The sequence below is a fragment of the Musca domestica genome, unplaced genomic scaffold (assembly GCF_030504385.1).
Source record: "Musca domestica strain aabys unplaced genomic scaffold, Musca_domestica.polishedcontigs.V.1.1 8, whole genome shotgun sequence".
NCBI classification, from domain to species: domain Eukaryota; kingdom Metazoa; phylum Arthropoda; class Insecta; order Diptera; family Muscidae; genus Musca; species Musca domestica.
In genome coordinates, this window is record NW_026712409.1 from 319,062 (window position 1) to 331,134 (window position 12,073).

General features: G+C 34.7%; 2 protein-coding genes across 6 annotated transcripts in view; one reads left to right on the top strand and one right to left on the bottom strand.

Annotated features, from left to right (window-relative positions):
* Positions 1-12,073, top strand: part of LOC101889694 (uncharacterized) — a 48,025-nt gene that overhangs the window by 7,775 nt on the left and 28,177 nt on the right. The gene's annotated exons all lie outside the window — the stretch shown is intronic.
* The window catches only part of LOC101890830 (mucin-2), a 43,894-nt gene continuing 36,057 nt past the window's right edge, over positions 4,237-12,073 (bottom strand). For all 4 annotated transcript variants that reach the window (XM_059130898.1, XM_059130896.1, XM_059130897.1 and 1 more), the window contains 5 exons: positions 6,485-6,576; positions 6,197-6,389; positions 5,997-6,132; positions 5,778-5,939; positions 4,237-4,732 (listed from right to left, as the gene is read on the bottom strand). In XM_059130898.1, the coding sequence (XP_058986881.1) occupies positions 4,615-4,732; positions 5,778-5,939; positions 5,997-6,132; positions 6,197-6,389; positions 6,485-6,576 (701 nt within the window). In that variant the 3' untranslated portion in view covers positions 4,237-4,614. The remainder of the gene's footprint in view (positions 4,733-5,777; positions 5,940-5,996; positions 6,133-6,196; positions 6,390-6,484; positions 6,577-12,073) is intronic.

Consider the following 12,073-nt stretch of genomic DNA (forward strand, 5'->3'; position numbering starts at 1 on the left):
AGTATTACGGAAAGCAAATTGACCATTATATATCTTGCCTGCAATATGAGCAAGTATTTTGTCCTTCATACCATGCTCACACAACTTAGCCATCACAGGGAGAATTGATATAGGCCTGAGATCATCAGGGACATGAACAATATTCCCCTTTGGAATTGGAACGACACGAGCTTGCTTCCACAAACAAGGAAACACAGACGACATCAAAACAGAATTGACCAAATCCAAAATAATATCACTCACATATGGAAAGATTAATTTCATAAAATCCACAGGTATTCCATCAACTCCGAAATATTTAGACTTTATTCTGTTTAGTGCATTAATAATTTCTTCCATACGAACACAACTAAAAGAAAATCCATCATTGCGTGCGTTAGACAATTGCAAATCAAAATTAAGAATATGTGAGTTCCTATATTGAAAAAATCATCAGATCGCATTTTTCTATGCACCAAAGGAACAAAATCAAACAACCCCAAAAAGAAAGATTTGATATTCGAGAACATTTAGTGTCAACATCCACAACAATCAGCATATCAATATTAAAGGCCGATAGATAAGAAAAAAAATCCGGCCAGTCAACACAAGAGTAATCTCGATACTCAACAGAATCACAAAATGTATTAACACCAATATTTGACGATGCAAAAATGAGTGAATGGTCAGATATCGATGGACATATTGCCTGAACAAACAGATGTACCATAGCACAATCATTTATCAGCATAAAATCAAACAGTGAAGACGCACGATGTGTAACATCATAGTGAGTAGGTTTGGAATTATGAAAAACTGACAAGTTTAACCGGAAGCAGACTGAACGGACACACATACATTTATGCGGATCAAACATATTAGTTTTAAAATTACCCACTATAACAATTTTTGAATACTCTAAATATAAATCACTATGAATATCTTCAAAAACATTAATATCACCTGGAGGAGGAAGATACACAACACCAAACTGAACATTTTCATCGCCAGACATAACCTCAATAAAAAGCGATTCGCATTTACCTATCACAGGTGTTCTGAAAACAACTTTATGAGAAATATCACTGGAAATATATATATATATCAACACTACCACCTCTAGAGGATCGACGGTCATTCCTCACAAATGTATACCCAGGTACATTTATTGCACTAGTTGGAATATCAGATTTCAGCCAAGTTTCAGATATGCCAAGAAAATTCAAGCTTGATCCCGATAAAATATCTTTGAGCTCACAAATCTTCGTTGTATTCATAGATGGCCTAATACAGCGTGAGTTTATATGGGCCATATTGAACTTATTACTGCAAGAAACTAAAACGGATTTAATATAATCATTGTTGCTGATCACCGGCCCCAAATTAGTACTAAAAGGCATCAAATACATAAGACGTAGTTGTGGCGGGGAACCAATTATAAGAATTCAACAAAATTACACTAATAAAATTTAATTTAAAAAAATTCATAATGAATAAATACAATTTTAACGCAGCTGAATACTACAAAATGTATTAAAAAAATAAATCAAATGATCAAGCACAAAAACAGGATAAGAAAATGAATGGAATTGAAAGCAATTAAATTAATCAAAAATTAAATCAATTAAGAAAAAAAAAAATCAATAGAAATTTTAATTCGAAAAAAAATAATGTTTGATATACAAATTCAATTCCCACCGCCTTCCGCATCCGCAAGCAATGACTCACATTGACTAACGTTGTAAGTATCCTCTCTACCATCTGAAAAAAACCCGTCATGCCTTTAGAAGATCAGATTCAAAATCTTAAATTTTTTGACTACTTTAAGGCGACGCAGTTTTTTGCAAACAAAGTTTAAATGCGATACAGCAGGCGAAAAATGATCATTAAGGTACACTCTATTATTTAAAGCAACTTGGACACCAAGTAGATCACAGATACGATAATTGCGAGTCTTGGTATGCAGTAGGTATACACTTTATAAAAAATAATGAAATATAAAATTTCACTGCAGGGCAATATGAACATATTTTTGCCTAATAATAGAAAAAATCGCCGTTGAACTTAACAAAACGCTAAGGACGATGGTGAGGAAACTTTTTTCGCACCTTAGAAATACAGTCGTATATTTCATGTTTCCTAAAATTGCAAAATGTAGAATAGTTTATGTATGTATGCAGTTTGGTTTCAAGTTGAAAGGGATGTGGCTTTTTCCACGATTTTCTAGCGAGTGTTTCAATTGTTGAGATATTTAGACCCACATCTAACAACTACAAATTCAGGGGAATCATATGAAAACATTGAAATTAAATATTTGAAGAACAATTCTTCTGCATTTTAAATTCATTATTCCAAAAATGAACATTTTTGAAATTAAAATAATTTATTGAAAATTAATTGTTTGGTTTACATTTTTGGACATATAACTCTGACACTTGTATTACGTACAAAAACAAATTTGGTCTTTACTTCAGTTTATTATTCGTAATGCCACATAGTTTGGTTTTCACAGATGAATAATTTTTGTTTGAAGAAAAAAGTGATTTTCAAAAAAATTATATGGCAACACTTTGTTAACATTTTGCTTCGTCAATTGAATTGAGCATTAAAATTTGCTAATTATTTTGAATAAAAAGATAAAAAATGGAAATTTAATTGTTTATTTGTCATTAAGACAACATTTTTATTACTTAAAAGTTAGAGTTTTGATAGAGTTTTAAAGTCACCCGTTTCCAAAAAAAAAAAAAAATACAATTTAATTTGCAAAAAAAGTGGTTTCAAACCAAAAAAATTGCGTTTTACGAAGAAGCTAAATACGAAATTAAAGTCACTTTCGCACCGAAATCGTTCCTGTGACATGCCTGTATATATACATTTTAGGGTCTAATATGAGTATTTCGAGAAGTTACAATCGAAATTACATATAATGGTGTAGGAATAATAAAAATGTCTTCCTTCAAAATGTACACATAGATTGGGCTTTTGTGATTTGAAGTTCTCGACATGTATGTACTATAAAAGAACATTTTAACATAACAGAGAAAATTAACAGTTTACTTTTACTGATAAAGTGACCTGATCAGATTTTATAAGTGCGTTTATGTAAATAGTTCATTCAATCAAAGCGAAAACGTCGCCGAAAACGTTATAAAAAATATGCCACTCGTTTTGCGTAAAGAGCTATGGGATTATTTTAAAATTATTCGATTAATGCGTAAAGAGCAGTCATTTATCATTCTCAAATAACTTTAAAATTATTTATTTACAGCCGCGTTTGGTTTTGAGCTCTTCATTTTTTACACACGCATGTGTCTATTGGCAAAAATACCCTAAACATTTGAATAGGTCAGTTTATATATGGTACAATAATTTCCAAGATAGAGCATAGCAATCTTTAAATTCTATTCAATGTACATGTCTTACAATAATTGATTTTGAAAATATTTTGTTTTTATTCTTCAAAACAATATATACATAAAAGTGGTAGAAGTCTGGCGCACTCAGAAACAAATTGTAATCAGCTGGTAGCTCTACCTTACTTTTTTACTATTTTATTGTACCGAACTTCCACAAAACATACACCCCATCAGCAGCGACCCTCATTCCATTGAAATGATTGCATTTTTAGTACCTAAGTAAAAAAGTCAAAACAAAAAGAAAAAAAAATCAAATTCAAAAGGACTTTTATTCATATTGCTTATTTTAAGTAAAGTTCGAGTACATTGGTTTCATTCATACAATTAAATGTCTTTTACATGGTTTTGCTTGTCTTTGCAAGGGGGATTGAGAACATGTCTATAATACTTGGAGACTTGACATCAATCAGGGGCCAAAATCTTGCATTCGATATCGATGAAATTTCGAACGAAATGAATGTTATGTGACCCCATTTAATATTGATGGTTTTGAAGTCTAACATTCGATGTTTGGTTGTTTATACCGAAAATTTCAATTGAATAAAATTAAAAATCATTTTGATCGATATTTTTTCGGAATCGGATGGTACAATTTGGCTCCAGATTCGAGAAATAACATTTTGGGTACATGTTTCATGGTTTGCTTTTGACAATAATTTAAACATCTAGATAGGAAGAAACTTTATAAATATTTATGGTATGTAAAAAGGAATTTGTGATATATATATATATATATATATATATATATATATATATATATATATATATATATATATATATATATATATATATATATGTATATATATTTATATATATATTTATATATATATGTGTATATATATAAATATATTATTTATATAATAACGTGTAGTGTGTTTACGTCTAATGCTTATTATTTAGATGTGGACCCATTTCAAGGACGATTTCCCGACTTAATTCGTAATGTTAGTAACCTTTTTATACACTGGTAAGTTAAGTGTTAAGGCCGGATGCACGGGACACGTGGCCGCGAGGAGTTGAAAAGCAACTGCACTAATTGGACCACAATCAAGCAGCTGCGTATGGGCGGCGAAACTATGTTGTTGCTGCATTTCCACAATTCTTGCCCATCTGTCCCTTACTACAAACGTGGGAAACTGAGTGCAGGCTGGCTTACTTTCGAAAAAGGAATGTTTGACATACCCTTCATTTGGTGTATTGTATTTGTGGTCGTTTGAGTTTACAAAACGTGCAAATTCTCACAGCTCTTCGATTTGGAGTCCCTAGCCCAAACGCGTCCCAGAAGACCTTTGACCTTCAGACTGGTTGACGTGCGAGACCCACGATACTTCCTTGGGCTGAAACGAAAAGAATAGAAAAAAAATGAATATTTTGACTTTAACAAACTTCGCCTTCCTTTCCAATGTACTATGTGGAGAAGTTTTGCGAGCCATCAATAGTTGTCGATACATTGGCTAAGAACCAAAACCTCCTCCTGAACCCGTTCGCTTTCACAAATTTTTGATCTTGCGCCTTCAACTTTCCCATTATGTATATTTTATAACGTTGTACAAATTAATCACTCTTCACATTTCATGAATTGTAATATGTCCCAATTACAAAAATTTTCTCTCATTCAATTTTATTTTTAACACAACAAAGATGGCCTCTTCCAGAACTGCAAGAATGTGCAAGTTTTAACTACGATAACAGATTTTTCCTTTATGATATCTAAAAAAAAATTATAAGGCTAGTAGATTCTTGTCTATGTTTTCTACATGTTTTTTAATTATTAAAAATTTGTTCGGTTCCAGAAGTGCAAAATTGTAAAACCTTTTTACTACGATAACTGATTTATTCCTTGTGATATTGAGAAAATTGTAAAACTAAAATTACTATATTAAGGAAAACCCACTGAACATGAATGGAATATGGTTTCTCCACAAAATTGAATCCAAGATAGAGGACAATATTGTTTTATCCCAAAGTAAACTTGGAAAATAGTCATTTCTGCAAATATGTAAATTTGGAATAATTTCAAATTATTTCCTTTTTTCAAAACAATACACACACATAATCTCTGTTTCAGATCCTGCAAGAATCTCTTCTCTCGATACCATAAAGGAAATCGGCTATCGTCGTAGAAAATTGTACATTCTTGCAGTACTGGAACAGGCCAATGTACAAACTCTGTATATGTTTTGACAGAATTGGGACATCGAAAGAAAAAATTGTATTTGGGAGGTGGCTTTGTTCTACCTTCTATAATTGTGCAATAGGTTGAACCATGGTAAAATTTAAAAGGTAAAGTCGTTTTAAATAGGCATGCCCATCTCTGCATTCTATATTTTGGTTTGCAACGGAGATCTGGGAAGAAACAACAACGGTTATGCGTGGACTTACCTGCTATGAGCACTTCCTGGCGGTGTACTAACATCCGATATAACATTGGCCATCGGTCCCAGGGGCGTATTTACATTGGCGTTGCCACTCAAACAGGCCCCACTCAATGGTGAACAGGCTCGCCGTTTGGACTTACGAATGGAACGTTTGCGGAACATGTCTCTGTTGGGAAGCCGTGACATTAAATTTGGGATCAGGGTAGCTCATATATCAACTTACCTGGATTTTTCAGGATTCTCCAATTTTAAGCGTATTTGTGACAATAACCCCACCAGCAACTCGTCAACGTTGTGATTTATACCCACAGAGGTCTCTATGAACTTGCAGTCGTATGCTGTTGCCATGGCTTTCCCTTCTACAAATTACAAAAAATCAATTTAAGTCAAGACTCGATGCTGCAACATGCCAGCGATACCAACCATCAGCACTGATAAGGCGACTGCGTGCCAAATCGGCTTTGTTTGCGACCAGGATTACTGCCTTCTGGGCAATGTTTTGGTTTGTCCACAAAACTTGCAAAATGTGTTCGGCAACATTGAAACTTTCTCGATCCGATGCCGAATATATTACACAATACCCGTGTGGATCGTAGCAGGCCAAGCAATCGTCGGGCTGTAGTAAGAAGAACAAACCATTAGTCGAAAAGTGTAAGTGAACGTGTGTGTGTGTGTGTGTAAATATATGTGTATGCATGCATCTTTCATTACCGTCATCTCAGCATACGGATGATCAATGAATATCAATTCAGATTCTTCGCCGCTCAATAGTACGGATACGGATTTTTCCCCGGAATCATCATCTATATGTTAATATAAAACGCAAAGAGTAATTGATAGAATATGGTTCAATTAAATCGGCGTTTACACAGTGGTGGCCCATGCATAAGGTCATCCAGCAAGTCAAACAATGTAAACGATTGAAATGAAGAAGTATTGAAATCGAAGAAGTAAACAAGTACAATGGTCGAAACAAAGTAGTTTTATTTCGTTTCAATAGCAAATGTTGACCTGCGGCCGACCTGATTTATGGTCACAATACACATACACATACAAGAATACAATATGTACAGAAGTTGAGGCATGCTATATATATATATATATATATATATATATATATATATATATATATATATATATATATATATATATATATATATATATATATATATATATATATATATATATATATTAGGGTTATTTGTGTGTTGTCAATGCATGTGTTCGTATGTTTGTTTTATACACAGATTGATGTCCAATTGATTAAATTAACAAAACACCTTGTACCATGTTGCTTAAAGAGGTTCCGACAGAAATCGGGGTTTGCCGTGACCTGGGCTACAAAAGACAGGACAAATAAAGGCAGGACAATTGTGAGAAGGCACGTAGGCGTCCAGACAATTGCAGGAAAGGTTTATAACACTGCTGACGTACAGACCTCAATCTATACCAGTTCAAATGTCATAGCTTTTCAACATTAGATTCATTTTTTTAATTGGCACGAAAGATAATTAAAAGATGTCAACCTTAAAAAAGGCTACAAAATCTACACATAAATCTTTGGTCCAGATCTGCTCACATTTATGCTCGTATATAGTCAAGATGTATATTTTCATTCGGTATTGAATTGAGACCCTTGGTATCGATCAATTGTAATTTGTTTATTTGTATGAATTAATGGCAATACAGCTTGAGAACAAAAGCATAATGCAAGCCACACACCACGATACAATTGGTTGTACAACTGGGAGAGGTTGTATTGCAAGCCATTTCATTCATGCTCTATAATTAACTCAATTGCTTTTATTTATAATTAATTTTTGAAATCCCATTTTATAAATTGAAAATCCTTTTTATATATATATATTAAAATCACACATTTGATTGGAGTTCGTATTGTTTTGATGTGCGAAACAATGGTTCGGTTGGTACAACAAGCCAAATATCAACAATTTTTGATTTTTCATATGCAAGCCACGCACAATACAACTGGTTGTACCAACCGATTGTAATGTTTGTGGGCATGTCGCATACAATTTCATTTTGTTTTTATTTTTGAAGAGGCAACACCATTGTTTCGCACATCAAAACAATACGAACTCCAATCAAATGTGTGATTTTAATGTATATATAAAAAGGATTTTCAATTTATAAAATGGGATTTCAATTTCTTCAACATTCCTACCTTATGGTTATTGTACAACGATTGAGGCCATGTTGATGAGTGCGTGCATTATGTGAGAATGAACATATAACTTTATAGATGGTGCGAGTTCGAATAAAGAACTAGTGTTAAAACATACATAAATATTTTTTTTTATTGTTCTATAAACATACTTTAGATTTAATTACCAAAACAAACAATAAATACAAAAATCAAACACACCTACATATTTATAAGTTTTAAAAACTGCTTATACAGCATTATTATATCACATATTTGGACTATTTATTGTTACAGTTAATTTTCTTTATTTTAGTTCATTGACCATTGGTTCATTCACTTTTGCAATGTTTTTAAGTTTCTTTAACACATTTATTTATTTTGCTTACATAGCATTTAATGTCTACTAGTAACCGACCTACATTACAATTAATTTATATCAGCATTTATCAATAGCATTTTTTAATTAATTATGTTAAGAAATTATGTATATAAAGACAGCCAGAAATAAAGAAAATTCAGTCGTCTTTTGTAGTGACTAAACTAAGAGTTTTAATTACTATCTAGGCGGCTTCCTTCAAGTTCATGTGCTTGGAAGGAAATTAATTTGGATACTAAGTGTCAGTTCAAATTTATGTGTTTGGATTGAATCGCACTAGATCCTACTATCACAACATTTTTTGGTGACCCCGATCAAAACATTTTTTTTTTGGAGGCCCCGGCGAGATCGTTTACACACATCCTTTTGCCCCACAAGCGGTAAAGGATTTGAATCGTAAGACGTGATCGTTTACACACATCCTTTTGCCCCACAAGTGGTAAAGGATTTGAATCGTAAGACGTGATCCTGACGATAACTAGACCGAAACATTTTTTGGTGACGTTATCCACAAGGTGTGAGGACGTAACGCACGCGTACCAATTTCAAAAAACCCCCTTTTGGAGCTCTGGAGGAAAACCAGGAGGAAATTGCCTGTAACTAATCATCATACAACAACTGCTGCTACTCGCTGATAAATCAACAAACAATAATGGCAAACGTTCAAGAGTTTATTTCTCAGCAAGAAGAAAGAGGCAGCAATTTCGAAAAATTCGTCTCTACTATAAAGAAGGCACCTCTTGAAAGGAGAACGGAAGAGTTCTACAAGAGCAAACTTGATGAACTAAGGCTGTTATGGCAGAATTTTGAGAAGGCAGAAAACAGAATTCGCGATGATCCATCATTGTCAGAGGATGATCCGTATATTGCTCGGAATCTATATAGAACGATTGGAGAGAAGTTCAGCTCAACAATGGAATATATAGACGCGGAAATAAAGAAACTGAGGTCAGCCAAAAGTAAGCCAGTTCCCACCTTGAGAGAGAAATCGACTGAAGTTGTCGCAGGAGACAAAATACCTTCCCGTGTTGATGGGCTTGTCAGAATGATAAATGCTCGAATGAGTGCCCTTAGTCGTCACTTGCAAGGCTTGGGCACAATCGAAGCGGAACAGCCGAAGCAATTTTATAGCATCAAAGAAGATACTATAAAAAAGCTATGGAATCAAATAACGGAGTTCTACGATGAAATATTGCAGCAGATTGAAGATCCATCGAAAATTGGATTAAGTCAAGAAAACTACGATATGCTGGAAGATTCGGTACAAGACAACTTAATAAAACTTGCAGTCTTGAAAGACAAATGCAGCGAAACCGTGACCATTGCACCTCAATTAGGGAGTGACATTATAGCACACAGTTCACTCCCACTACCAAAGGTAACAATTCCTCAATTCAATGGGGATTGTTTGAAGTGGCGTCAGTTCTATGAACTTTTCTTGGAGATGGTAGACAAACAGTCTCTTCCAAATGTTCAAAAAATGTGGTATCTCAAAACCAATTTGTCTGGCGAGGCTGGCAAACTAATCAGTCATCTATCCTTGACAGAGGATAATTACAAAACGGCATGGATGTTGCTGCAAGAACGTTATAACAATAAGCGGGTTCTTGTTTCCACTCTAGTAGAACGGATTTTGAGTCAACCAAATGGAACTTCATCAACGGCCTCCATCAAGGCTCTGCATGACACTACAAAGGAATGCATGCTAGCCCTCAACAATCTTCAAATCGACACAACGTCTTGGGATGCTCTATTAATTCAATTGATCACAAAGAAATTGGATCACGCTCTGTACATACGATTCATGCAATCACTGGCGAATCCGAAGGAAGTTCCTACTATGAAAGAGCTGTTTTCATTTTTGGAACTTCAATTCGAATCAATGGAATCGATTGGAAAAGCGGCATCTACGCACAAGGGTTCAACCAAAACTGTTTCGTCCGTAACATCAGTGGAGGATCACAGGAGTTGTAAACTATGCAAGAACGACTCCCATCCAGTTTATCATTGTAAGAAGTTCTTGGCAATGACAGAAGGTGAGCGATTGAAATGGATACAGCAACATAAATTGTGTGTAAATTGTTTCAAATCGGACCATGCAGCAAAAACTTGTTTTTCTGGCAACTGCAAAATATGTAGTAATAAGCACAATACACTGCTACATTTGCCAAAAAAGTCTCAACCGTCGCCGAAGGCCTCAAATCAATCACCACCAACAAAAATCGATATCGCACCAGTTAACGTTACTGCAGTTTCTTCGGCATCAGCAGAAGATCAGAAAAATGTAATTCTAGCAACGGCTAGAGTCATCATCAAAGCGACTAACGGTATGTCAGGCGAATTTAGAGCGGTGTTAGACTCGGGTTCGCAAGTGAACATTGTGACGGAAAGACTCATACAAAAATTGTCACTTAGAACAACAGATGCCTCTTTATCTATTTCCGGAGTCGGAAGGATTCAGAAGAAGGCTTATCATCGGGTAAACATACAAATGTTATCAAGCAATTCTGAATTTTCCACAAATTTGGAAGCATTTGTTTTGCCCACAATTATACCTCCGCAACCAAATCATGATTTGGATATACAAAACTGGCAAATTCCCAAGAATATTAGATTAGCAGACCCTAATTTTAACGTTCAAGGAAAAATTGACATTTTACTCGGAGCTGAGTTTTACTTCAGTTTAATGCAACCAGGCACAATAAAACTAAATGGTCATCAACCCATACTCCAAAATACTGCGCTTGGCTGGATTGTAGGTGGTTTAGTTCAACAATCGTCAACGGACGACACATCAGCAGCGCTAACATGCGCAATTTTTAGTGAAACATCACTGGAACAAGCTATCGAAAAATTATGGAAACTTGAGGAAGTGGAATCAACTGAAAAGGTCATGTCTCCATTAGAAACCCTTTGCGAATCTCACTTCAATCAACATGTTAAGACGGATCAGAATGGTCGTTTCATCGTCAGCTTTCCGTTTCAAGAATCTCCAACAGCATTGGGGAAATCACATGCAATGGCTTATAACCGATTTATGAGCCTTGAACGCCGACTTCTACGGAAGGAAGATATCCGAAGTCAGTACATTAAATTTATGCGAGAATATGAACAATTAGGACACATGCAAAAGATTGACGTGTGTACCGTATCAAATCCTAAATATTTTATTCCGCATCATTGTGTTCTCAAGCCCGATAGTACAACAACAAAACTTAGGGTTGTATTTGACGCATCAGCGAAAACTTCATCAGGTCAATCGTTAAATGATCTAATGTATACAGGACCAATCGTACAAAGTGAATTGTTTTCTATTTTGCTGAGGTTTCGATTGCCAAAATTCGTCTTCACAACCGATATTGAAAAGATGTACAGGCAAATTTTAATGCATCCCGATGATCAAAGGTATCAGCTAATTATCTGGAGAGAGGATCCATCCCATCCAGTCAGTTATTACAAACTTAATACGGTCACATATGGGACACGTTCAGCACCGTATCTGGCTACAAAATGCTTACAAAAGATTGCAAACGAGAACATGGAGCGTTATCCATTAGGCTCACAAATGCTGAAAGATAATTTTTATATGGATGACGGTCTCGGCGGTGCAGATAGCCTAAGTACAGCTATTGAAATACAAAAGGAGTTAATAACAATCTTGAAACAACACGGCTTCATTCTAAGGAAATGGTCATCCAATACACCAAGATTGCTGAAGGACATACCACATAGCGATCGAGAAGTGAACCTGGATCTC